Source organism: Elephas maximus, chromosome 3 (assembly GCF_024166365.1).
Source record: "Elephas maximus indicus isolate mEleMax1 chromosome 3, mEleMax1 primary haplotype, whole genome shotgun sequence".
NCBI classification, from domain to species: Eukaryota; Metazoa; Chordata; class Mammalia; order Proboscidea; family Elephantidae; genus Elephas; species Elephas maximus.
Window position 1 is genome coordinate 106556251 of NC_064821.1, and position 26418 is coordinate 106582668.

The following is a 26418-nucleotide window of genomic DNA, read 5'->3' on the forward strand; positions in this document are numbered from 1 at the left end:
AAGACCCAGCTCAAGTACTACTTTCTACATGAAACCTCCTTGGCTCCACCTAGCCTGTCATCATCTCCCACCCCTTGAACTCCTATAGCCTTTAATGTCTGCACATTTACTTGAGGAGCTTTGTCTTGCTTTGTAAGTTAATGTGGGTGTCTCGGCACCCTCCTAGAGTGAAAACACGGAGGGAAGGACCTCTAACTTATACATTTTGGTATCTTCATTGTGACTTACAGAGTGGGTTATATATGCACAGATATGGGTTGAATGAATACAAAGTACTCAAAATACCCATGAATATACACAAAAGACACTTGTCCCCTCCCCCAAACTGATGGGCTCTCGTTGCTTCAGAAGAATCAGGATGATATGAAATATGTATATTTTGTAAAGTACTTTTTTTTTCTAAGGAATGTCCAAGATGGATTGTCCAACCATGGCCTTTCATCCAAAGAAAAACTTTGCAAGCTTATCTAAGCAGAGTTTTGATACTAAAAGCTGTAGTTTTTCTTAGTTATGCTAAGTTCTAACCCCTTGCCTAGTTATATCATAAAGGTAGAGACATGTAGTTTCTTAAAACAGGTCTTCCCTCTTATGGCATTATTTGTGGCTTTGATAAATCACTTAACCTTCAGCCTCAGCTTGGCCATCTGTATCATGGGGATAATGCTTTGCTATCTGTTTTTCTCGGTGGCATAATTAGGTAAATGGATTAAAGTACTTTGGAGTGTTTTGAGGAAAAAAAGGAAATTTAATTTTTAGTAAAGGTGCCTGTATCTCACTATACATAATTACAATTACCATGTACTTTAGGCTGAAAGATTGAGCTTTGAAAGACTTTCTTTTACCAATACTTAAAACGCCAACCATGATAAAGTATTTAATTATGATCATTTATCTTATCATGGGAATTGAAAAAAAAAAACTTTGTTCTTCCTTTCATCCTTTCAAGAGCTTTTAAGTTTGCCTGATGATTTATAAGAATTTAACTCCTTTTGAGATTTGGAGTAATCAGTGATATTTTAGAGTTTCTTGAAAGTTTGAAGAAACTTATGCTTGAAACTTGTGTATCTGCCTTAGCTATTTTCAAAAACAACAAGATAAAGAATGATATTTACTTTATTTAAATGTTCTGCAGTAAGTAAAGTAACTCTGTGCTTTTGGAATTTAGAAATAGAGGAGACAGTAGTTAAAAGTAATTGGCAGCCCACTCCTAGGAATATATCCTAGAGAAATAAGAATATATCACACATGGATAGGCATATGCACAGCCATGTTCACTGCCGCATTGTTCACAATAGCAAAAAGAGGGAAACAACCTAAGTGCCCATCAACAGATGAGTGGATAAACAAATTATGGTATATACACACAACAGAATACTATGTAACAATAAAGAACAATGATGAATCTGAGAAACATCTCACAATATGCATGAATCTGGAAGGCATTATGCTAGTGAAATAAGTCAATCACAAAACGACAAATATATGAGCCCACTGTTATAAAAAGCCAAGAATAGGTTTACATACAGAAAAAAAAAAATCTTTGATGGTTACGAGGAAGGGGAGGGGAAATCACTAACTAGATAGCAGACAAGTGCCTTAATTTTGGTGAAGGAAAAAAACACACAAAATGGGGGAAGTCAGAACAACTTGATTAAGGCAAAGCCATAGAAGGTTCCTAGATACATCCAAACAACTTGAGAGACCAAGTTACTGGGGCCAAGGGCTGGGAACCATGGTCTCAGGGGACATTTAGGTCAATTGGCATAACATAGTGTAGTAAGAAAATATTCCACGTTCTAATTTGGTGAATAGTGTCTGGGGTTTTGAAAGCTTGTGAAAAATGTCTAAAATACATCTATTGGTCCCATCGTATTTGGAGCAAAGGAGAATAAAGAAAACCAAAGACACAAGGAAAATATGAGTCCAAAAGACTAGTGAACCACATGAACCACAGCCTTCACCAGCCTGAGCCCACCAGAACTAGATGGTGCCACCACCGACCTCTCTGATAGGAATTATAACGGAGGATTACAGACAGAGTGGGAGAAAAATGTAGAACAAAATTCAAATTCACAGAAGAAGACCAGACTTACTGGTCTGACAGAGACTGGAGGAACCCCCGAGATTATGTCCCCCAGACACCCTGCTAACTTGAGCCTGAAGCCATATAAACAATAACACACGTGAGCGATGAGCTTCTTATTTCAATCAAGTAAGTATAGGAGACCAGCTGGGCAACACCTATCCAAAAGCAAAGAGGAGAAGACAGGAAAGGGGCAGGAAACCTGGACAAATGGACACGGGAACCCAGGGTAAAGGGAAAGGGGGAGAGTGCTGACACATTGTAGGGATTGCAACCAGTGTCTCAAAAGTATGTATAAATTTTTGAATGAGAAACTAATTTGCACTGTAAACTTTCACCTAAAACACAATGAAATTAAAAAAAAAAAAAGTAATTGGCAGATAAGCATTTACTGAGCTTCGTCTAGAACCATAGAATTTCAGAATCCTAAAGAATTGTAAGACACACTGGGAATTTTCTGGTCAGCTCCTAACCAAAAGGTTGGCAGTTTGTATCCACCAGCTGCTCCTTAGAAGCCCTATCAGGCAGTTTTACTCTGTCTTATAGGGTTGTTATGAGTCGGAATCAACTCGACAGCCACAGGATTTTTATATTGACTAAGGATGTGTTTTGCTGCAAGTAACAGAAATTGTGACTAAGAGTAAAAAAAAAAAGCTTGGGAAAATTAGGAGATGCATTTTTCTCACATAAAAAAAGTGTATGACCCAGGGCTGTTATGTTACCTCCATTTTGTTTTATGATGCTATCAAGGATCCAGGTTTCTTCTCTTAGCCCTGCTTAAAAAAAAACCAAACCCAGTGCCGTCGATTCTGACTCATAGAGACCCTATAGGACAGAGTAGAACTGCCCCATAGAGTTTCCAAGGAGCGCCTAGCAGATTTGAACTGCTGACCCTTTGGTTAGCAGCCGTAGCACTTAACCACTACACCACCAGGGTTTCCAGCCCTGCTTAGTGGGTCATTTTTATCTTCATGCTGTGGCCTCATGGTCATAATGTAGCCCCCTGCACTCCAACCTTACATCTGCATCCCAAGCAGGAAGGAAGAAAAGGCAAGGGCAAAGTGCTTGCCAGCTCATTTTGCCACCTTTTATAGAATCTTACCCAGCAGGGTCAAACCTATGTCACATGATCACCTCTAGCTGCAAGGGAGGCTGGAAGAATCGAGATTTTTAGCTAGGCATATAGTCACTCTATAAAATCAGGGCTTTATAAGTAGGTAAATGGAAAAAAAAAATGCTGATTAGCAATTAGTAATGTTCTCCATGGTACTCCTACAGATGAGAGATCTAAGATGCCCAGAGCCAAGACTAGAAACCAGTCTCCAGGTCGGTGCCCTTTCTACCATATCAGTGTCTTCTATCTCCCAGTCCTCCAAACTGGGAGAAATAAATTGCATTCATTTAAATAATTAGTTTGTTTTCATGTTTTTTTAATCAGTCAAAGATACAACATAGCCATTTAGGTATTTTGATAAGCATGCCATAACTAGTATTATCATATGGTGTTTTTTTAGTAAGAGCCATAAACAAATCACTTGACCGGCCTTTTTTATTAGCCCCTGAATCCTTGCTACTGGTAAATGCAGGGTTTCTGTTAGATTGAAGTCACTTCAAAACACATTTTTTAAGGCCAGTTTGGCTTTTTTCAATGTTGACATCAGCTTGCAAACTTCCATTACCCTCTGGAGACTCATCAGTTCTTTTCACAAATATTTATCAAGCACTCGCAATGCTCAAGGTGCTGTCTTAGTTGCTGAGTAGAGTGGACAAGAGAAACATGGCTTCTGCCCTCAGAGCGCTTCCTGCTAGTGGATGGAGGCAGCTGTACTGCTGTGATAGGAGGAGTACAGCCTGGAGGGAATGAGGGGGAAGGCATCTTAACAAAGAACTGCGATAACATTTGGCACTTTGCAAGCCCAAAGAAGCACAAAACTTAACCCCTATCCTCAAGCAGTCCACCTTCTCATTGTAACCACGCAAAACTGAGCAACAGCGAAGAAATCATGCTATTCGATAACTAAGTACCGAGGAATTAACACATAAAAATGTGAGCAGGAGGCTACCTACTTTATGAACCTAAAAGGGAGTTTAGAAGTAAAATTGCCCTGATTCTGAAAATATGCATAAGATATGTTTAAACAATAGCCGTATAAACCAAAGATTTATTGCTCAGCTTTCGAAGACTCACGCCAGTTTCTGAATGGAGAGGTAGTAGAAGTTTATATGCTCTATAAACTTCTCTAAGTCCATGATCCTCAAAGCTCACACAGGAACCCTGCTCTTTAGTGATGAAACATCTGAGAGTCTGAAGTCAACAATATCTCCCAGTTTGGCCAAGAAAAATATACTGCAGAGAATAATGAGAATTAAGATTACGTTCCAGGAAGTTGAGGTCACCAGGACAGGTTGGAGTAGATTCATAATATACTTAGACAACAGTAAAGGAGAGGGAGGTAAAATATGAAGGCAATAGATGTCACTAAATGGCAGGGCCCGTTAGGACAGGAACTACGTCTTTATTATTCATCCCTGTATCCCTCAGCCTGGTGCCTGGCGTATGGAAAGCATTCAATAAGTATTTGTTGAATAAATGAACAAATGCATGGATTTGATTGAAGACAGAAAGTTTGAGAATAATAGGGAGTTCTTTCTACCCCCTGGGTGTAATAATAATATAATATTCAAATACAAAAGGAATAACACTTAGCAAAGTGTATATAGCATTTATAAGTGCTCTATATATGTGATTTTAAGTCAGAGTTGCCACCTTAATAGGCACTGAGAGAAATGCTGAGCTCAAAATTGTGTGGTCTCCCTTTTAAAGAATATTTGCTGTGGTATTTTAACGTTGTCTGTCTAAACTGAAGACCCTCAAGAAGGAGTGTTCTTGGTGCTTCACCACTACTATAAATATGTCACCCTCTCCTGGCATAGACCCCCAAGGGGTAGATTTGCTCAGCCTTCTTGTATCATATCCACAAAATTTTGTCTTTTAGGAAAGCTTTTAACTTAGTTGTAGAACATGCCTGTGCCTCTTTCAGTGGAACTGGATCTTATATGTCTCTTGTAGTTCAGTGCAATTGAATCATCTTGGGAAATGAGAAGCAATTCAAGTACCTGTTGCTAACAAGGTGCTGAAATAATCTGCCAACAGACACAAGGTGTTTACTTATCATTGGAGTATGTTGTTTGAGAAAACATTGTATTGTCTTTCTACAATAAGAATTGCCAGAATTGTTTCTCAGATGCAGGCATTGTAGACTTAACAAGTCCCACCTTTGCGGAACATTGAAAAGAGAAGCAAGAGGACTTGTGAACATTAGTCAAGATTAGCTCAGGTGTCAGTGCCCAGCCTAATGGAAACGTTATCGGTGGGATTCAAAGTAACTGGGTAGTAAAGAGGAAGGGCAGTTTTTTAGCAAAGGCCCTTTAAGTACCTAGTTCAGGAAATTATTAAATTCATTAGCCAGATACTTACAACCAGCTATTACTGCCCAGCCAAAGGAAAAAACAGTGCCAGCAAATGTTTTAAAACTACAACTAAACAAAAGTCAGGAAGCGTGTAATTAAAACTGTACCTTTATTGTATTGTAAAGAGTATCACTGTGACATGGAAAATATTTAAGGGAGAAGGCTGTTTAGCTAATTTGTCTGCAAGTGAACTGCTTAGTGGAGAACTATCCTAAATTAACTGTAAGGCCACCCACCGAGCCAACCTCATAAAGGGCCGTGGCTGCTCAGCTTGGTTTTGTGTAACCGTTCAATAATTACTAGATAAATGCATAACTAAAAGCTCTATTACACTAATAATTTGTACTGAGATAGATGTGTGGGACACCCTGCTGGGTTAATTTGTCATCCCCACAGCAAACTTCTGAAGAGAGCTCTTCTGCAGGGGAATCGTTAATTTGTTCCAGGGAGGGCAGGTTAGAGCAGTAAGACCTCTTGACTACTTCATCTCTTAAAGAGGCAACATGCCCTCAGGGTGAGTGCCAAAGAGAAGAATAGGGTGATTAACCAAGTGGACCTAGATTTAAACTCATCTTGACAAAAGAAGCTGCTTTCTCTTGGAATTCCTTGTCCCTTCACACACATGCACCAACACACACACACACAAAGGACACACATGTGCACACATGGCGATGCACATATACACAGACATGCACGTGCACACACGTACCATGGCTCCACATGTGCATACACAGCGAAGGCAGTGGTTCTGAGCAAGGTTCCTTAGAAATTCCTTCACTGATAAGATTTCCAGGTATCCCTTGTACAGTAAATCACATAATGAGATAAGTCCCTACAGTTCTTTCTTACTGGTTTCAGTTAATCTAATGTTAATTCCATGTTTAGATCCCTTATTTATATTCCTTTTCTCCAAGTGGAATAAAAAATTCAAGATTGAACTTGTATCTCCTCTTTATGTGAAATGTTTTCTTCCATCCCTCTCTCACATACACTCAATTGCTGCTTTAAATATGAAACACACGTTTAAGCTTCAGTGCAGGGTTTTCAACCTCCCCTATTGACAGAACCATAAATCATGTTAAACTTAAGTGAATTACTGTAGCATGGAACTGTAGCTTTAACAATGTTTATGTAGTATCAGCTTATCATCCATGTAGGATAAAGGAGGTGAACACTGAATCTCAAAATGGGAATGTATGGTCCTATTAAGGTGGTTGCAGTCTCACAGAGAGTGATCCATTCCATGGCTGGATCCTTTGAACTTTTGAAACCAGCGTATTTAATCACCCACATGTATGTGATGTTTTTTAAAAATGTGTGTTTCCACAGTAAATTTACATTTGTCATTTGCCATTTCTTTATATTAAATGGAAGTTGCTTTTTCCTCCAGCAATTCCTTTTTCTTGGATACAAAACACATGTAAGCACCATCAGAGTTGCCAGGCTTTATTACAGTAATAAGAGGCCTCCAAGAAGGAAACCTGTTGCTGTCGAATCGATTCCAACTCATGGTGACCTTGTGGGACAGAGTAGAACTGCCTTATAGGGTTTCCAAGGAGTGGCTAGTGGATTTGGACTGCCGACCTTTTGGTTAGCAGCTGAGCTCTTAATCATTGCACCACTAGGGCTCCAATAAGGGGCTTATGAATAAAGACCTCTGAAAAATAATTCAGATGAAAGCAGCCAAGTACAGTTAAAAGAACATGGTCTTTGGAGTCAACCAGAAGATAATTCAAATCATGGCCAACCACTTTGGTTCTGTGTAAGCTTCCGCAAGTCACTTTTCCTCTACCAGCCTTTGTCTTCCCACCTATGATATACTTTAAAGAGTTAATAGGAGGAGAAAATGAAATGGCATACATAGAGGACTTGGTACGTACTAAATATCCAATAAGTGTTAATGATCTCTTAGGCTCCCCCGAGCCCTATGTCATTATTTGCTTTCTTTGTATGTGATTCTCTTTAAATGATTCTCATGTCCTTGGTTCCTCACTCCCCATCCCTAGTTCTCTCTTTCTGCCTGCTTTGTGGGTGGGGAAAGAGCATGTTCTTCTCCTCTCAGCTAGGAGACGTGTGTCTGGAAGAAGAGATATGGTCTCGGTGAAGTGAGCAAGCATGGTCACTCCATCTCATCCTCTTGTTATGGTTGGAAGAACAGGGAAATCTCCCCATGGAGCAAGTGGCCATTCTCCCATGACTGGTTGCCCCTCAGCTATGCACATGGTAGGGACTTCACTTGGATATGCCTTCATTTGGTCGTGGCTCTTTCTAAAGGGTTAAATACCTTTTTTTTTTTTACAGGAATAGGTAAAGCCAGGACTAGACTGGCAAATTATTGGTCCTAAAATGGAAGGACTGGACTTACTTGATACAAATATGTCATAACCAAAAGAAAAAAAACCACCACCATCGAGTCAATTCCAGTGCTTAGTGACCCTATGGGACAGAGTAGAACTGCTCCATAGAGTTTGCAAAGCTGTAATCTTTATGATAGCAGATTGCCACATCTTTCTCCAGTGGAGCAGCTGGTGGGTTCAAACTGCCAACATTTAGGTTAGCAGCCGAGTGCTTTAACCACTGTGCCACCAGGGCTCCTTAAATAACTCGTAAGCCTTCTATGTTTTCTTAACTTTCACTTTTACATTTGCCTTCCTAAAATATCCAAATTCTTCTAGAAGATGGAAATCTATATTTTTTTAAGCTATCAGCATATCTTTGTATTAAATTTAATTCAGCAAATAGGTATTGAGAACTTATTATCTACCAAGCACTAGGCTCTAATGAACAAGCCAGACATGGTTCCTGCCCTAGCAGAAAAGACAGGCATAAAACAAATAAATAATAAATAAGTAAAACAAATAATTACTGCTATGATAAGTTTAATGAAAGGGGGACCAGAGATGACTGAGGGCTAATATAGCAGAGGTATTTAATGTATTTATGAGGATTTGAGTTTATTTGTGTCAGTTTGCGTGAGTCGCTCCCCGGGTGGTACAGATAGATGGTTAATACAGTAGACTGCCCACCTAAAGGTGGGAGATATGAGTCCTTGAAAGAAAGGCCTGGTGATCTACTGAAAAGTCAGTCACCGAAAACCCTATGGAGCACAGTTCTTCTCTGACACACGTGGGGTTGCCATGCATTGGAATTGACTCTATGGCAGCTGGTTTTCTTCTGCTGACATATAAATTTGGAACATCTTGGCATCCCTGAGGGATATCTCTAGAAGTCTTCCTGTATTCCTAAATCCCTGAAGATTATAGTGAGAGTTGTTGAATTGTTGCAGACCCGATAATGAATTTGAGATATGTCAATAAGGACTCTTTCAAGTGAAAGAAACCCAACAAAATTGTTTAACTATCGCCTCAAAAAGAAAATAATGTGTTGGCTCATATAACTGACAAATCTAGAGGTATATGACTTAAGATAGAACGAGATCCAGGTGATTCAGTACCTTCAGGAATCTCTAGCTCTGTCTCTGAGCTCTGTGGTCTTCTCTACGAGCTTCATTTTTCGGCCGACTCTCCTCCAATTGTGGCACAGTTGGTGTATTAGCTTTGGGCTTAATTCCTATCAGTTTAGCAATCCCAAAAGAAAACAGCTTTTTGACAACCGATCTAGCGCAAGTCCTACCCCTGGGTGCTGACGGCTCTGATTGGCCTGGTTTAGGTCATTTGCTCACTTTCAAACCAATCCTTATGTCCAGAAAGATAATAATTTCTCATTGGTTTGGCCTGAGTCACATACACACCCTGGAACCTCCACCTTAAGCACTAGACTGAGGCTGAGGGAAGGGTAATTCCCCAAAGAAACATTAGAGCTCTGTTTCCAGAAGAAGGGGTGAAGGACTGCTGGAGGCAAAAGTAATAGCTGTCTGCTACAGGTGGTAACAACATAGCTGTTGTGAGCGCTGGGCAGTGGGCTCTGCTTCCTCAAGAGCCAGGGGATTTGTAATTTTAATCCTGAGTAAAACTCAGGCCTTAGGAAACTGGCGATCAGTGCATGCCATGGATCTCCAGGGTCACTTGAAAATAGTTTAGCCGATTACCAGTTACCTAGTGTTGATACATTGCATTGTATGATCCTGATTACTCTTCATATACCTTAGTTCATTCTAAAAAACAATTCCAAGAAAAATCACCCAAAGTGTAGTATACTGTCTGGCACATAGTAGATTCTCAGCACATATTTGTTGAATGAATGTATTAGGCACTTGCATACATTAATTCTAATTCTCAGAAAAATCTTTTAAATCGGTGCTATTAAGTTTAATGAAAGGGGGACCAGCCAAGGAAATGCAGACTCAGAAATGCTAAATAACTTTGCTCAAAGTAGCATAGGAAGTGAATGACACCATTTGATTTCAAACCCAGGGCAGTCGGGTTCTAAAACCCATTCAAGACATATGATTGCTGTTATGCAATGGAGGAAACTAAGGAGCACAGAGGCCAGACACAGAGCTAGTTGATGCCCAAGTGTGGAGAAATTTGGTCCTCTGACTTCAGACACTGGACTAATTCTTCTCATGCTTCCTCTTCTTGTATGTAATCTGCCAACAGTGGATATAAATTATCAAATCCAATTGGGTGAATTCAGGAGGGTACTTTGAAAGCAACTAATGCTTTACTAATTGTGTCGCTCAGAAACAAGGGCTTACAAAATGTAAACCTGACAGTTTGGTAGGGCAAATGCCACAGATCAACCCATGCCTTTATGTTTGTTGGAGAGTTTTGTTTATTTGGTTGTTTTCTTGTCTTTTTTTTTTTTTTTTTTTAATGTAGGGAAATACTTGCAAACAACATAGCACTTATTTATTTTTTAAGAAGCTTAGCACCTCCATGGATCTTACTTTCAAGCTTAATTTTCTCATGACTGCTTTTTTAAATTCCAGTGTATTTCCAACAGGTTGTTGGAGGATTCCCTGCCTATTTCTGTTAACTTCTGTAATATCCAGCCTACGTTTTTTTTTTTTTTTTTTATGATAGTTGGTGTTTTCTCACATAATTGTTTTATTTTTTTTAATTCATTCTTTATCTCTTGTCTCATGGTATTGGTTGCATATTACACAGAAGCTCAAGTTCCCTTCAAGGAACTGGGTTCTTGTGAACTTTGCTTATTAAACAGTCACTCTTCATAGTTCCGGTAATCACAGCTGTTACATGGTGGTTGATCGCATTTCACGTCAGCCATCATGGCAGCTTAGCCAATTAGTGTGCAAACACGGTCGATTTGGAGAAGATGTCCTGTTGGGATCCAAAGGCTGGGGCTATATCATACAGAAGTTGAACTAGCACATTTGGGGTTTTTAAAACTTGAAATGTTATAGCCTTCCTAAAGCCAACCTTTGTTAAAAATTTGAGTGGAGATATACCCTATAACTTAATATCACAGAGATTTTTTAAAAACAATTTTAAAGGCACATATAATGCTCCCTTGTTTCAGATTTTTTAGATCTTACTATGGATCAGTTGCACTGAGTTATTTGTAAATGTAACCTCAGAGACTGAATTCCATATACCCACAGGAATTTAAAGCTTGGTGTGAGCTTCAGTGATGGTTCAGTTTCAACTCATCAGCTTCTAGATGAGAAAACTGGAGGAGAGAGAAGTTGCCCATATTTATAAGCCAGATAGTGGTAAAAACTAAACCAAAACTCAGGTTCCTTTATCTAATCAGGAAATTTTCCCATAAAATACCCCAGATCTTCTAGAAATGTTTTTAGCTGTCAACATATATTAGATCTCTGATAAGCAACTCCCAATAATGAACATTTGGGCCTCTCAAGAGAGATAATGGATATCTTCATTGTGTCCCTCTTTGGGGAGACCAAAGGAAGTCCATGCTCAGAGTCTGGTTAGGTCAGAAGTATTCCTGGATAACGAGTCTACATGGTGAAAGAAGAGGTCAGTGTGGACACTCAAAGTGGACTGTCAAGGATTGTAGGTCTAAGTGAAAAATAGAGTCTAGAGGGAGACAGCCCATGGTCCTAAATTTCTAGGTTAAGACCCTGAGGGTTAAACAGAGAGAGAGATTCAAAATACGATTGATCAACATAGAGTCTTTTCAGGCCATTGTATTTGTTGTATCTTTGACTATTAGGTTAAGGTTGTTGCTCTTGCTGTTTCTGCTTTGGTTTTGCATTTAATTGTTCATGGGATTAACTTGAAGACCCTCATGTTATAGCCATATGGGTAAGCTGTTCTCCTTTATTGATATTTATGTACTCATTTGTTCAAGACACAGAGAGGCAACAGTTACTTCTTCCTCCATCACCCCTTTCCCTCCATATTCTAGCACTCAGAGCAGGTCCTAGCACACATGAGCAAATTCCAGTATTACTCATTTCTCATCCCCATCCTTGCCTTTCCACAATAGTACTTAAAGGAAGCTTTTTATTGGTCACTTGACCATATGGTCAGGAATTATGCCATGTGACTTGCATACATTCTCATTTAATCCTCACACAAATGTATGAGACGCTATTACCTCATTATACAGATGACAAAACAGTTGTAGAGGAACTCAGAAACTTGAAACATAGCAAGTAAGTGATAGAACTGGAATTTAAGCCTATGTCCATCTGACTCCAAAACCCATGGTCTTTATATTACACACGCTGCCTTTCTGATTCGTATGTTGAACTTGGAATGATACCCAAACACGGGGGTGGTCAACTAGCACAGATCAAGGCATAAAAATATTAAGTAATGATGAAAAAGGACAAAGAGCTATGATGGAGAGTTAGTAGAGGTAAAGAAAACAGATTGCTTTAGAAAAGCTTCAGAAAAACGAGGCTGGTAGAGACAAGGGCATGGTTTGGTAGAGAAAGGGTGGGAGAAGCAGTAATTTTCAAGGGCTCCACTGATAGACAGAACATGGTAGGTATTTAGAGAGAAAACAAGAATTCTGTGGATCTAGACCAGGGTCTGACAGACTACAGTCCAAAGGCCAGATCCAGTCTACTACCTGTTTTTGAAAATAAAGTTTTTTTGAAATATAGCCAGACTCATTTGTTTATATATTGTCTGTGGCTGCTTTTGCCCTATAGTAGCAAAGCTGAGTAATTGCAACAGAGACCATATAGCCTGCAAAGCCTATATTATTTACTATCTGGCCTTTACAGAAAAGATTTGCGGACCCCTGATTTAGACTATAAGCCAGAGCCTTCAAACAGGAAAAGTCTTTAAGTAGCTAGAATTGATCAAGACAAAAATCAGAAAAGACCTTGGCTTCTCTCTCACTCTCTCTGTCTCTTTTTTTTTTTTTTTTTGGCGGGGGCGGGGGTGTGTTGTTCTGTTTTTCCAAAATTCATTGGAATTTGATCTCTACCCAGATATTGTTGTTAGGTGCCATAGAGTCGGTTCTGACTCATATCAACCCTGTGTACAATAAAACGAAACACTGCCTGGTCCTGCACCATCCTCATAATCGTTGCTATGTTTGAGCTCATTATTGCAACCACTGTGTCAGTCCATCTTCTTGATGGTCTGCCCCTTTTTCGCTGACCTTCTACTTTACCAAGCATGATGTTCTTCTCCAGGGATTAGTCCCTCCTGATAACATGTCCAAAGTATGTGAGACAAAGTCTCGCCATCCTCATTTCTAAGGAGCGTGCTATCTGTACTTTTTCTAAGACAGATTTGTTGGTTCTTCTGACAGCCAATGGTATATTCAATATTCTTTGCCAACACCGTAATTCAAAGGCATCAGTTCTTCTTTGGTCTCCCATATTCATTGTCCAGCTGTCGCATGCATATGAGGCAATTGAAAACACCATGGCTTGGGTCAGGTGCACCTTAGTCCTCAAATTGGGTTTATAATTCAAATGGAATAGAAATATATCAACCATCTTGGAAGCCTAATGTAGCATAAAGTTGCTTTGTCCAGTAGCAATAATATAAAAATACTGGTGTTTTGCAAGCCATCATGCAGTGTCATATATTTCTCTCAATTGACATATCTGGGTCCTTCCACACGCATCTCAGTTATGTTAAAGGAATATACTATGTATTTTAAAAACCTTGGTTTATTTTGAGTCAAAAGGTGTGTTATTTAGAAAAGGCTACGTCTCCTAAAGATTTGAAAACCATTGATTGCCAATTCCACTTTCCTGTGTCTTTGTTAAAATAAATCCCATAACTCTAAACTTCTAGGCTTTCGTAAATGGTAGGTCTGATTCTTTCATGTTTTGTAAATTATAGGTATGGACCATTAAAATACATTCCTCAGGTTTAGGTAGGCTGTGATGGTGTTATATGGTGTGGTGTTGAATTTCTCAAGAAGCAAAGTAATAATAACAGTAGTTGACAACCCAGACATTTAACTTCCATTTGCCCTTATGGAAGGCTTTTTTTTTTTTTAGTAAAAATTTTTCTCTTCCGTTTTCTATTCTTTTTAGCAACTTGCCTTATTACAAAAAGCTTTACACCTAAATATGAATACTCAGGAGTTCTTAATGCCGCCTTTTACTCTATGGGAATGATCATTTTTGTCTCAAGAACATCTTACTGTTGAAGACAGACAAGTAGCTTTTTCTTGTAACAGTGCTAACAGAGAGAGACAGTTTGGAATCTCACTTTGTTGCCACTGGCTTAGTATTGATTAACAGTAAGTCTGCGAAGTTTTGCAAATGCCTGGGCTTACTTATGAGGGAGGAAGCCTGTATGTAACATGTTTTAAGAGCACACTGTACCTGAAGGAGGATTAAATTTTATTGTCTGTGCTGCTCTCTTGTCAGCTTTTCTTTGGAACCTGCCATAGAAGAGAGAGTAGGACTTAACGGCTGGTGCCAGAAAGCGCAAGCTAATGTGAAAAGAATCCAAGTCTCTGTCTAATCTGTGGGAATCCGCAATGGTTCATAGACAAGGAATAAAGTAATTAAGGCAATGTCAGGGTTGTACAGACAAACATATTTCTACCCATGAAATTTTGGTTTGAGGAAAAATGTGGGAGGGTTATTAGAATTCTCAGAGGTTGAGCTTGGGAAAAACTGCTAGAAACTGTAAGGAGAGATTGCTTTCTTTTCTTTTTCTTTCCTAAAAAAAAAAACAAAACATAAAGTTCAAGGTTCTAAGTCTGTGTAGCCACATCTCCCTAGCATCATCTTTTACACGGTTTACCCGGGGTGTTCTAACTAGTTCTTGTTGTTGTATGCCGTTGTTGATTCCAACTCATAGCCACACCATGAGATAGAGTAGAACTTCGCTGTAGGGTTTTCTTGGCTTTAAACTTTGTGGCAGCAGATTGCTAGGTCTTTTTTCCACTGAGTGGCTAGATGGGTTAGAACCACCAACCTTTTTGTTAGCAGCCAAATGCATAACTGTTGAGCCACCAGGGGTCCTTGTCTGACTAGTTCTAAATCCTGTTGTTAGCACCCTGCTACAATATGTATCTCCAAGGCCACCCTATAGTGGATTCTCACATTTAGATCACTTATTAGATCGTATAAGTCTGTCAACATACATAATAATACAGTAATGATCTTGACCTCTGCAGTCTTGATCAATTCTGCTTTAAAGGAGGATGTGTTTTTAATTTAAAAAATATATATATTCAACTGTACTGGATTTTTAACTTTTTTTCTTCAAATGAAAATTGAAAGAGTATTTTAAAGGATGGGGAGGGGGTGCAAATAAGTCAACCACCCTGCCTGACTTGCTTGCTTGCTTTCTTTTAAGGACCTAGGAATGCGATAAATGTAATAAATGGCTGAGCATTTTACCCTTTTGGAAATTCTGGTTCTGTTTCTTTAATTGTGACTACTTTGTTTAGAATGTATAGGCAGTGCCATTCTAGCCAAAGAAACCTGATCAAATTCCTTTCCTTCCCATCTTATTTGTATTGTTTGTGAAAAGCCCAAGCGGTGGTTTTAAACAAGTCTGGCCACTTGTTAAAGTTTAAACCAGTTGTGCAGTCCATCCAGAGTGGAGAGTTTTTGACACTCCCTGCTGTTCCTGGCCTAGGGTACTAAAAGTGCTAGACCCCAGAAGCAGCCAATTTTGTAGTGCCTTTTAATATACAAAATTGTATTAACATCAACATGGATACAGATGGATGCACTGCAATAAACTATAACCACTTGAGAAAAGCCTTTATTGACTCTCAAGTAAATAATGCACATTTTAAAGGACCTAAATATGCATTTACATAATGTGCTATAATTTTTTATTGTGTCAACTACTCACACACAAAACACATCCATAAGAGATGTTTTTCTCTGTCAAAAATTTGGACTCATACCATTCTTTGTACATTCTGTTAGCATCATGCCAGGTTCATAATGGTCGTTTCTTTTCTATAGGGCCTCATCTGATGATCTCAAAGTACACTTAATGAATTTTACTGATGTACTGATTTATACCCAACGACACTTTCTAAAATGATTTGAGACAACTTAGGCAAAAACATGGAAATAGTAAAAACATCTAACTGAAGACAAAAGAGAAAAAATAAAAGAGAGAAAAGGAGGAAAAAATTTAGACATTGCTGAAATCTTAACTCTGAGCTTCCAGAGCAAAGGAAGAAAGAAACCTGGTGGATCTTATCGTCCAGTAGGAGTAGTAGGCTATCCAGAGAAATAGTGTGTATTTAATAATATTTACCAGACCTTCGTGATGTCTGTAGCACAACTATTTTCTGTTTAAAGATATTAAAGTGCAGCATCTTAATGACTTATGTCTAGTTTCACAGTGAACTGATGACAGAACCAAAAAGTTAAAGGCAGGAGAAAGTAGGGGCTGTGAAAGATGACCCTTTGAAATGCAGACACAGCAAATGTCTACATTTAAAGTACAGGCTAGATGATTTTCTGGTATTAATTAAGAACTAATTGATCCTCACAAATCAGTCATTGTGGAATTAATTCAGTATAGTGGCCATGTGTTCTTTAGTATGTGTTAAACTTTATGCCACAAGGAAAAGACAAATAGATTGTTTTTAGTAAACTATAATAAACGAACGTCTAAATTTATGTTGTTAATGGTTTCGTTTTACATAATTAATCCTCCCAAAAAGAAAAAAGAGGGCGGCAGGAATGTTTAATATCAGTGAAGGGGGTGATTCATTGGTCCTGTTGAAATATTTCCTCTCATTTTTCTTTAGTATCAGTTTCTTTTATCTGCCTGATCTTTACTCAAGTGATCTTTCCCTCCCTTGGACAACATGGAGCCCTGGTGGTGCAGTAGTTAATAGCTCAGGCTGCTAACCAAAGGTCATCAGTTCGAATCTACCAGCTACTCCTTGGAAACCCTATGGACCAGTTCTACTCTGTCCTGTAGACTTAGTATTAGTCAGAATTGACTGGAGGGCAGTGGGTTTGGTGATTTGGTTTAGCAGCATACTCTATTGGTGTCACCACCATCTAACAGTCATCACTTTTCGTTGAACACCTGAGGCAATGTCACTTTATCATCAAGGTCTGCTTTCTGCAGGCTCTTGACAGTAGAGTTGCCACCTTTGTATTCGACATGCTAGAAAAGCTGAGTGTATCATTTTGTTTTGTTCAGTATATTCTTGGCCTAGTTTAGGAAATACCACATTCTAGCTTTAACTAGAAAATATTCTGTCAAATGCAGGGTACTGGGTCAAAGTTTCTTCCTTCCAGCGAGGAGGACCATACCATATTAGTTGAAGAAATTTTTTTTTTTTAAAGCATATAACACAATTTCCAGAGTAAGAGATGACCAGAGCCATTTAACTTTTTGGCTTTTGGGTTTTAGCTCAGAGGTAATAATGGACTGCAAAATTCACTATTCATTGTATGAAGTGTTAAGTTTTTCCAGCTTTCCTGTAAGCTTTCTGGTTCTTTGTCAGAGAAACAAAAGTTTTTATCTGTATTTATTTGTATAGTTATTTTATTAACTTCTGTACCACTCATTTATTTAATTATCTGTCATTAATTCAACAATTAGTTACTGAGTATCATCAGGTACTGTCCTGGGCATGTGAGAGTGAACAGTTAAGTGGTAGAAAAAGCCATTTACATACTAAGATGGGGAAGACTGAAAGAAGAGCAGGTTTGAAAGGGGAAGGTGACAATTCTAGTTTGGATAAGTTAAGTTCGAGATGCCTCAGTTAATTGTATGATTGAAGGCAAAAGTGTTATTTTGGGCCCAGTGTTACATCCAGAGCTCATAGTAGGAGCTCATGAATATTTATTGGATAGATTGAAGGTTGAATGAGTGGAAGGATTTCAGAGGTCATGTGCAAAACATAGGTTAAACTCTTGTTTCTACTCCGAACCCCCCATTTCTACACTTCAGCAATTACAGATACTCCTCTGAGCCACACCATCCTAGCCCTTTCAATTATTAGTTAAAAAAAAAAAAAAAAAACCCAATTCTATGGAGATTTCAGTAGGGAACAAAGAAACTATGGCCAGTGATCAACAGGAATGTATTGGTTTTTACTGCCCTTACCCATGCCAGTGGGATAGTGGAGAAAGGGGAGCCTGTCTTGCTTGAGTTTCTCTTTAGCCTTATGAATCATTCTTGGTATCTTATTCTCCAGAAGTGTGGACATCCTTGTATTTTCTCTTTCCAGGGGCTCCGTTAGTTTAAGGGATTAAACTGCAAAAAATAAGGAAAGCGGAATACTCTCATCTGCTTTATTTGGGGGACATTTCTCTGGCCCTCATTGAGAAGCAAGAGCTGCTATCTTGGCATTACTTGGTTTGAGTATCTCCAACTCTCCTATATGCTGCTCTTATCCTGCAGCTGATTTTATCAATCACCCTTTCAATTCAAGGGCAAAATTCCTCTCAGAAAAATTACTAAGCACCTCACATAAGTTTTTTAAATCTAATGTAATCTTCCTCTTGTACAAATGAAATTTAGCATGATTCAAATGTAAGGGAGTAATAGTTGTCTGAGTCGTTTATCAGTTTTTATGGGCAGAAGGCCAGCATTTTAGCAGGGGTCACTGCCCGCTCAGCCTGTGAGTTCCCCCACTCTCACATTTATGCATTTCTGAGTTTGGCTTTGAAATGGCAAAAGAGGTGACATAAACCTTCCATGTAAAGTGAGGCCCCCAAATTGTACAGGTTTGTTAAGTGATCATTTACTACATACTTCAAAAAAATTTCATCCTGAATTAGTCCCTAGAAATTTCCTTGAAAGGGGTATAAGAGCTTTAACAATGAATTATTGTCTATGGATAGCTCAGCATGAAAAAGGGTCCATATGTGCAAACTAGAATTTGTCATATGTAATGTCAGTTAAATCAGGTCTAATCTACCAAATACATTTTTTATTGCCTGCTTCATTAAAAAGGCTCTTAAGGTAATGAATAATCTTCAGCTTCACCAAGGATTATTAATGCCTTTATAACTCACGTCCACTGAAAATAGAAAGACAGCTTGAAACTCTACCCTAATCTAACCTCCATGTTTGTCTTAGCGCCTTGAGGAAGAAAATCTATCAGACCTATCCAGTGTTAAATTCAGTTGCATGAGCAGTAATCTGAATTGGGTCAGGAGAAGAAATAAAGAAGGAAGCTGAATCAGGCGTAGAAGCTATGGCCAAGCAAATTGTTGTCTTCATAACTTCGATGTTTTCTTCTCCTACAGCAAGTCCACACGCAACACCATCGACTCTTCATTTTCCGACATCACCCATTATCCAGCAGCCTGGGCCTTACTTCTCGCACCCAGCCATCCGCTATCACCCTCAGGAGACGCTGAAAGAGTTTGTCCAACTTGTCTGCCCTGATGCTGGTCAGCAGGCTGGACAGGTGGGGTTCCTCAATGTAAGGAAACCTCTTTTTTTCCATTTCTTTAGAAACGTTAACTGAATGTAAAAATAACAAGGAGAGACCTTATGACCATGTGACATTGTGCTCTCATGTTGTGCTGACTGACTGCAGGCAAATGTCATATTTATTCTAGATTGTGGGAAAGTTAACTTACTCCAAGCGTGATTGGCCAGGGTTTAAAAACAGTGTTTGTGCTAAGTTTGCAACTGTCAAGTTTATGAGTATAAATCATCTCAAGGGTGAACTATATAACCTTCTAAGGTCTGTGGGCTGATAATTCCACCTCATGCATTCTAACCCCGGGGCTCATGCAGTTAACAAAATAGAAAGACCAAATGATTTAAAATAATAATTTGGGGTGGTAGAGAGAGGTAGGGGGACGAGGGAGACAGATGTTTCAGATCAACCGAGTTGATATTTTTGAAAAAATACAGTCTTCTAACACTTCAGATCAAGTTGACCAGTACTTGAACTCAAGATGCTAGAAGTACAGTTTATTATGATTTGTTATTTCTGCAAGTAGTTATCTTTTCCACTTATCTTTGTATAAAGTTAAACAGTATTCAATAGCTTCAAATGAATGTGTTCATTTTTTTCTCATATAAACCAAGTAATCACAATTTGAAATAACATTCCAAATGTAAAAGTGATTTGAAATTTTATTTCAAATATAGAACTCAGTGTTGACAATGGATAGCTGCATCCCCAATGATGACGACTACTATTAATAATGATAATAATCATGACTGGCATAAAGCCAAATTTGGTTTTTCTTTTCTCCTAATTAACTGCAAAGGAGCCAGATTAGCCCTAATTATTATTGCCTTATTTAGAATATTACATCGCACTGTTCTACCACCAGTTTTCTTCCCTAGCAGAAATACCTGATTCTGCATATCTGAGCCAGAACAGGCAGCTTTGACTAATGCCTGGTGATGTGTTAGTAGATACATTTCTGTCTAGACAACAAATCAATATGGTGCCTTTCTTCTTTTTGCTTGTGTATTCATTTGTGTGGCTCATTCTAAAGCATTCACTTACAGACTTTTAGCCCACTCAAAAATAACACACAGGCAAGCTTGCTGGCAAGAAAGCACAGCATTCTGGTTGTCAGATGAGATAGTCTTTGAGGAACAATACTAAATATATAAGTGAATGTTGCTGGGGGAGTGAGACGGCCTCGGCAGAATTATGAAACTTAAAGGCCTGGACAACGAGATTTCCTTCAGCTGCATTTTGACTCAAGATTACAGCCTACTGTTGTTGGTCGAATAGCGTTACTGAAGTCTGGAAGTACAGTTAGAAAGGCCACTTGCGAAACGATGGGAAAAAAAAAAAGGTGATCACCAGCTTCCAGCATCTGACTTACAAATCCTTCCTTTTTTCTCTTTTTAATAGCTTTGACATCATCCTACATAATTGCCAAACGCTGAGTTTTGCATTTTGATCAAAATTTTATAGGGCTTCATTTAAGGCAGGTCTTTTCATGGGGCTATTTTGAAAAACTTGAAAAGAAAATGGATTTTACTGCTGTCTTCAGAAGGAAACTGTCTTTTGTTAAAGAACTGTCATTTGCTTGTTGTAACATCAGGCAGCCAAATAAATATGACTCTTATGGCATATGCTTATATAATTTAAATCAAAATTAGAAGTGATATTTTTTCCCTTGCAGAATTCTAACAACAGCTGAATTCTAATGTTTCGGTGCCCGATGTTATACAATATGTGAAAGAAAAATTTTTTTATGTTCACTTAACACATTTATTAAATGTTATATAATATCAGCTTTGAAGGGTGGAAATAAAACATTATTTTTCTATCTCAAATGCAGGCTTAGGAAACTTCAATATATCTGTGTTAGTAGACGTGATAGAATAATACCACAATCTGTAAAACACTTACATATGAAATAAATATTTAATAACCATGAGGATGATGGTAAGGGTAACAGTTAATGCAGAATTGAAACAGTCCAAACAAGATTAGTTTACCCTGATGACAAATCCAGAGTGACCACGGAAGGTCATTTTACGGAACCAGGTACAAAAAAGGACAACACAGTTCAAGAGATAAGTTTAGGAACCATTGAGTCGGAGAGTTTAAGAGTGAATTTTATGGAATGCCTTAAGAACAAAACCCAACAATTCTTCAGCTGTATCGTCCTATGGAAGAATTTAACCAGATAGAATACTTAATTTACATGAAAGGCATCTAATGAACCATTTGTTTTCAGAAACAGCTAACGGTTGATGTCTGTTTCTTCTTTTCCTCGTGTGTGTTTTGTTTTCTTCCATCCTCGCAGCCCAATGGGAGCAGCCAAGGCAAGGTGCACAACCCATTCCTTCCCACCCCAATGTTGCCACCGCCACCGCCACCACCGATGGCCAGGCCTGTGCCTCTGCCGGTGCCAGACACAAAGCCTCCAACCACGTCAACAGAAGGAGGTGCAGCCTCTCCCACCTCACCAAGTAAGTATGACTGAGACAAGGCGCCGGTCACTTACAAAGCTCTACTCACTCGAGTCTGCAGCTTAGCTTTGTCTGGTGCCATATAGGCTCTAGCAGTAGGCACAGCTCCCCAGTGACAGTTGTAGCAGAACTGACACCAGAATCAAAGTGAACACCACTCTTGGATACAATTAACTACAACAGATGTTGAAACGACTGGTGTTTGGGTGGATAAGATGGTAAACTACATGCCCATAACTGGAATCAAGATATGAACTATTGAATATGGCATATTATTTGAGTGGCTAAGAATGCTATCTTCATGATCATCAAACAAAATCTGGTTACATGGATTCTTGTTAGCAAAAAGTTCCTCATACTTCTGTAGAGTCCTGCCTTCCAGGAACTTAAAGTCCAAGAGGAATGCACTTAATGAGATATACAGGTTATACAACTCATACATCAAACAGGAAAAAAAAATGTTCAGATCAAAGTATCAATTCAAAGGTGTGTACACTGAACACTTGCCAAGAATAAGAGCTGGGAAGAAGATCAGAGCAGGTAGCCATGGCAGTTGCGTGGCTAGGCTGGGCAAGGGGTGGAGATAGAGGGTAGAATTGGATGGAAAGTGAAAAGAATTCTTGGCTCCTTGAGTAGTCTGGGAACACTTAATCAGAGAATACAGAGTTTCAGAACTTTTTTAGATAATGGGAATGATTACTTGATGAACTTGAGAGAAAATAATTCTCCAGATATTTCCTGATATTTTAGAGATGGTAAGGAGATAGAAATAGCTTGAACACACAGCCATTGCTTTTATTAGTGCCTGGAACAATGACAAAAAGAGTAATGACTAGCGGCAGAGTACCTAGATGGTGGATGGACTGCCTGCCCTTGATAGATGGTATGATGAAAACCTTCCCTAAAGCTTTAGAGAGGGATCAGGGTATAAGAAAGGCAAACAACTATGGCAGGGACCCTAAAAAGAGTCTTCAAGACTGTCTTCAGTGGAAGTGAGACTGGAAGCAAGGAATCTACTGAGGAAAAGACTAGACCAGAAAATAAGTGTTAAGGTAGAGAACTTGTGCAGCAATTGCAGGAGTTGAATTGTGCGGGGGGCGGTGGGGGGGGGGTGTGTGTAGGGTTATAGACATAGCATTGAGCTCGGACAGCCATTTAGGTAAGTATAGTGAGGGAAGGTTCTGAACCTCTCAGATTCTTTACTTTGAATGTTGGAGAGAAAGGGCCAAAGTGGAAAGATGAGTCGCTCTGTTTCTACTGTGTTCATTAGGTTTCACTCTGGGGACACTAAATCCAAAATCTCCAGAGTATCTCAGGGACACATATCTGAGGGTGAGCTTTGGGTCATCTAGTATTTTTGCATTTTGATAATACGTACAGATATGAGTGACATTGTGCATAGATTCTATATTGATAGCAAAAAGATTAAGAGTCCAGGAATAGTTATAGGCAGACCTGCTTTTCTTGGTAAGAGGTGGTTCAACGCGTGCCAACGAAGGAGAAAACCCTTGAGTATCCAGTGGACATAGGAAACAAACTAGACTTGGTCTATGGATCTTGGGAGCTCTGAGAAGTAGATACTCATAAATGTGTCCTGCTTATTGCGTTTTTATGTAACATCTTCGAAAAAGTCAGAAAAACTACTGGCTCCAAGCTCTACTTAATCTCTTCACTGGGGATATTGGCTCACATATTGACAGAGGCATGCTAATTGTGCCCTGCACACGCCTCTGCAGACTACTTTTCTGTTCCTCTGCTTTCTATACAGACATTGTCATAGTCCTTTAAAAGCCTTGTGATAACATGCATCCCATTTTATGTAAACATATTCTCATTTCCACTATCAATGTCTCCCACATTCTTAGAGGGTTTTCCAGTAATGAGGAAGGAACTCTGCCAAGTCACTGTGGATGCATGGAAAAAGCATGTGTGGCTTAAGAAGTCTAAATTCCCACCTTTTAAATTATTAGCTGCGCTTCTCTTCAAATCACGGTTTCCTCATCTTTAAAAGGCAGGTGATAACATCTACCTAGTAGTTTGTATGAAATCAGCTGCAAAGAGTAGCCCACCAAATACATTTGAACATTTTATTATCTACGAAAATTCATACCTAGTGGAAGTCCCCAGGCATGAGTAATGATGAAATGGGTCTGTTGGAGATGTAGAAGTTGCTCAACCGCTAAATCAGGTTGATGTCTTTGAGTCCATAGTCTGGGCTCTAATTCATAGACTGAACCAAATGCCTTGTATAAGAAGATATCTGTCCTTCCTCTTGTGTCCAGCCTCACTTTGTCAGCATTATGGGGTAGTCTTTTGAGTGATACAACTTACATGATTGCATGTCAGTGAGAACAGTGTTTGAAGGTTTGGGGAAGAAGGAGAATATCAGGAGAGAGGCCCAGCGTTTGATACTGGTAATTTAATACTTTTTGAATCATAGAATTCTAGGAAGGAAAACAAAACAAAACGTTCTACTGGTGGCATGGAAAATTTTTATCATTATACGTTTTAGCCCTGGTTGCTGGACTTTCCTGGGGTGTGCTGAATTGCACAGGAATATGTTATTTCACAGCAATTTATCACCTTACCGTTATCTACTTTGTAAAGAAGACATTGATGGGGGGGAGAAATGTGATGTGTGGCATAGAAGAGGTCTTTCAGAAATCTTAAAGCCCACTAGTCCTTGTTGCAAGGGTATTTTAAGAGCCTCTACAAAAAAAAAAAAAAAAAAAAATCAATTTCTATGCCTTGATCTCTGAACTAATTGATAAATAAAATACAAGAGAAAATCAAATGAGAGACTACAGTATCACCTTCACTATTAGGAAATATGGGTATAGCTATAGGCAAGTGAATCCCCAAGTTACACAGATGTATCTACTAATTACTAGTGAGGGACCACCACAGGCTTTCCTGTGCAGGGCCTGCCCTCCTGTGTAAAACTGAAGGCATAGAGGTGTAGTTGGCTGTGGGTTTCTTGCCAGCATCTCTCTCCCTAAGAGAAACAGGTGAGGAAGGGAAAGGACTAGTCACCACATCCTGTTTCTCCTTCCAAACTCTTCAATCTAGAGAGGAGTAAGTGAGAGAGTGGAGAGAGGCCAGGAGTGTATGCTAGGGACAAATATCAGGAGTGAAGTAAAAAAAAAATACTTCTGTAATTCAAAGGCATCAATTCTTCTTCGGTCTTCCTTATTCATTGTACACCTTTTGGTTGGGATACAGGATATTAAGTTGTAATCCCCCTTCTAAAGAAATTTGGGATTTCTTGAGGGAGATACCTGGTACAGAGGAACTTTATAGGGAACAACAGTGGGACAAAAGCATGCACAGGTGCTCCAGGAGGACATGCCCAGTCTTCGGGCTTCAGGTACAGATTTTCTGGAGAAGGTGACTTTAAAGCTATTCATAACATTCTAGTGTTTTAAGTCGGAGAGAGAGGGTAGAACTTTTCTTGAGAAACCAGCTGAGGTGCCTAAAATTGGATTACCCCTGTATAAAAATTTAGGGAAAACCTATGATTTCATAAATTATGTGCTTTCTTAGACATTAAAGCCACAAGACGGTGGGATCCTGTTATCTTTGTCAATTTATTAGCGCTAAGGAAGCTTTAGGAAGGAGAAACATCATGACAGGGTATTAAGTACAATGTTCAGCATTGGAACAGTATGTCCAAAGTTAAGGCTTTTTAAAATACACAAGTTGTGTAACCTACGGCAACCTTTTCTGCTTAGGGGGTTGAGATGACTTGCGATAAAACAAGATCTTAAAAATAAAATTAGGAAATCATGCCAAGCATCTCCGATATGACCAACATTCTGAACCTCAGTCCCATCATCACAAACTGCTCTACTCACTCCCATAGGCAGATTGTCAGGATGAACTGGAGTGAGAGATGTGCTGTGCTGTGCTGTGCTGTGCTGTGCTGTGCTGTGCTGTGCTGTGCTGTGCTGTGCTGTGCTGTGCTGTGCTGTGCTGTGCTGTGCTGTAGACAGTTAAAAGTCCAAGGCATCATTTTTAATATCCTCTTCTAATGAAATACAAATGGGATGCCAGCTTAAAGCAGTGCATAGATTTTTTAGCTAATCAGTTGCCTCTGGCTCTAATACTAAACTTTGCAGCTATGGCTGCAAAGGGAGAAGACAATTTTCATCCCTATGAAAAAAATATATTTAATGGGAAAAGTCCTTACCAGCAACCTAGAAAATAGTGTGGTGGGGGAATAACAGTTTCATTCTCTCTTAAGAAGAAGTTTCATATTGTTGATTTGTATGGAGAAAAAGAAAAAAATTTTTTTTTTTTTTTTTTATGGAGAAAGGTTGATATGCCATGCCAGGTCTCTTTAAGATACTATGACATGTAGGAAGGATAACTTGTAGAGTAATTCTCAATGTCTGTGTTCCATTCCCTCTGATTACCTTTGCAGGCTTAGATGTGCACTGATACAAGGAATCCCTGGGTAGTGCGTACTGTTAACATGCTTGGCTGCTGACTGGAAGATTGGAGGTTCCAGTCTACCCAGAGGCACGATCTGCTTCCAAAAATTAGCCATTGAAGCATAGTTCTATTCTGACATACATGGGGTTGCCATGAATACAGTCAATGATGGTAACTGGCTAGTGGTTTGAGAGAATATAACTTTATCCTTCT

General features: G+C 39.0%; 1 protein-coding gene across 5 annotated transcripts in view; it reads left to right on the forward strand.

Annotated features, from left to right (window-relative positions):
* Window positions 1-26418, forward strand: part of NFIA (nuclear factor I A) — a 415535-nt gene that overhangs the window by 336985 nt on the left and 52132 nt on the right. For 4 of the 5 annotated variants that reach the window (XM_049879426.1, XM_049879428.1, XM_049879423.1 and 1 more), the window contains exons 8-9: window positions 19119-19297; window positions 21606-21771. In XM_049879426.1, the coding sequence (XP_049735383.1) occupies window positions 19119-19297; window positions 21606-21771 (345 nt within the window). The remainder of the gene's footprint in view (window positions 1-19118; window positions 19298-21605; window positions 21772-26418) is intronic. The other variant, XM_049879424.1, reaches the window with a different exon arrangement.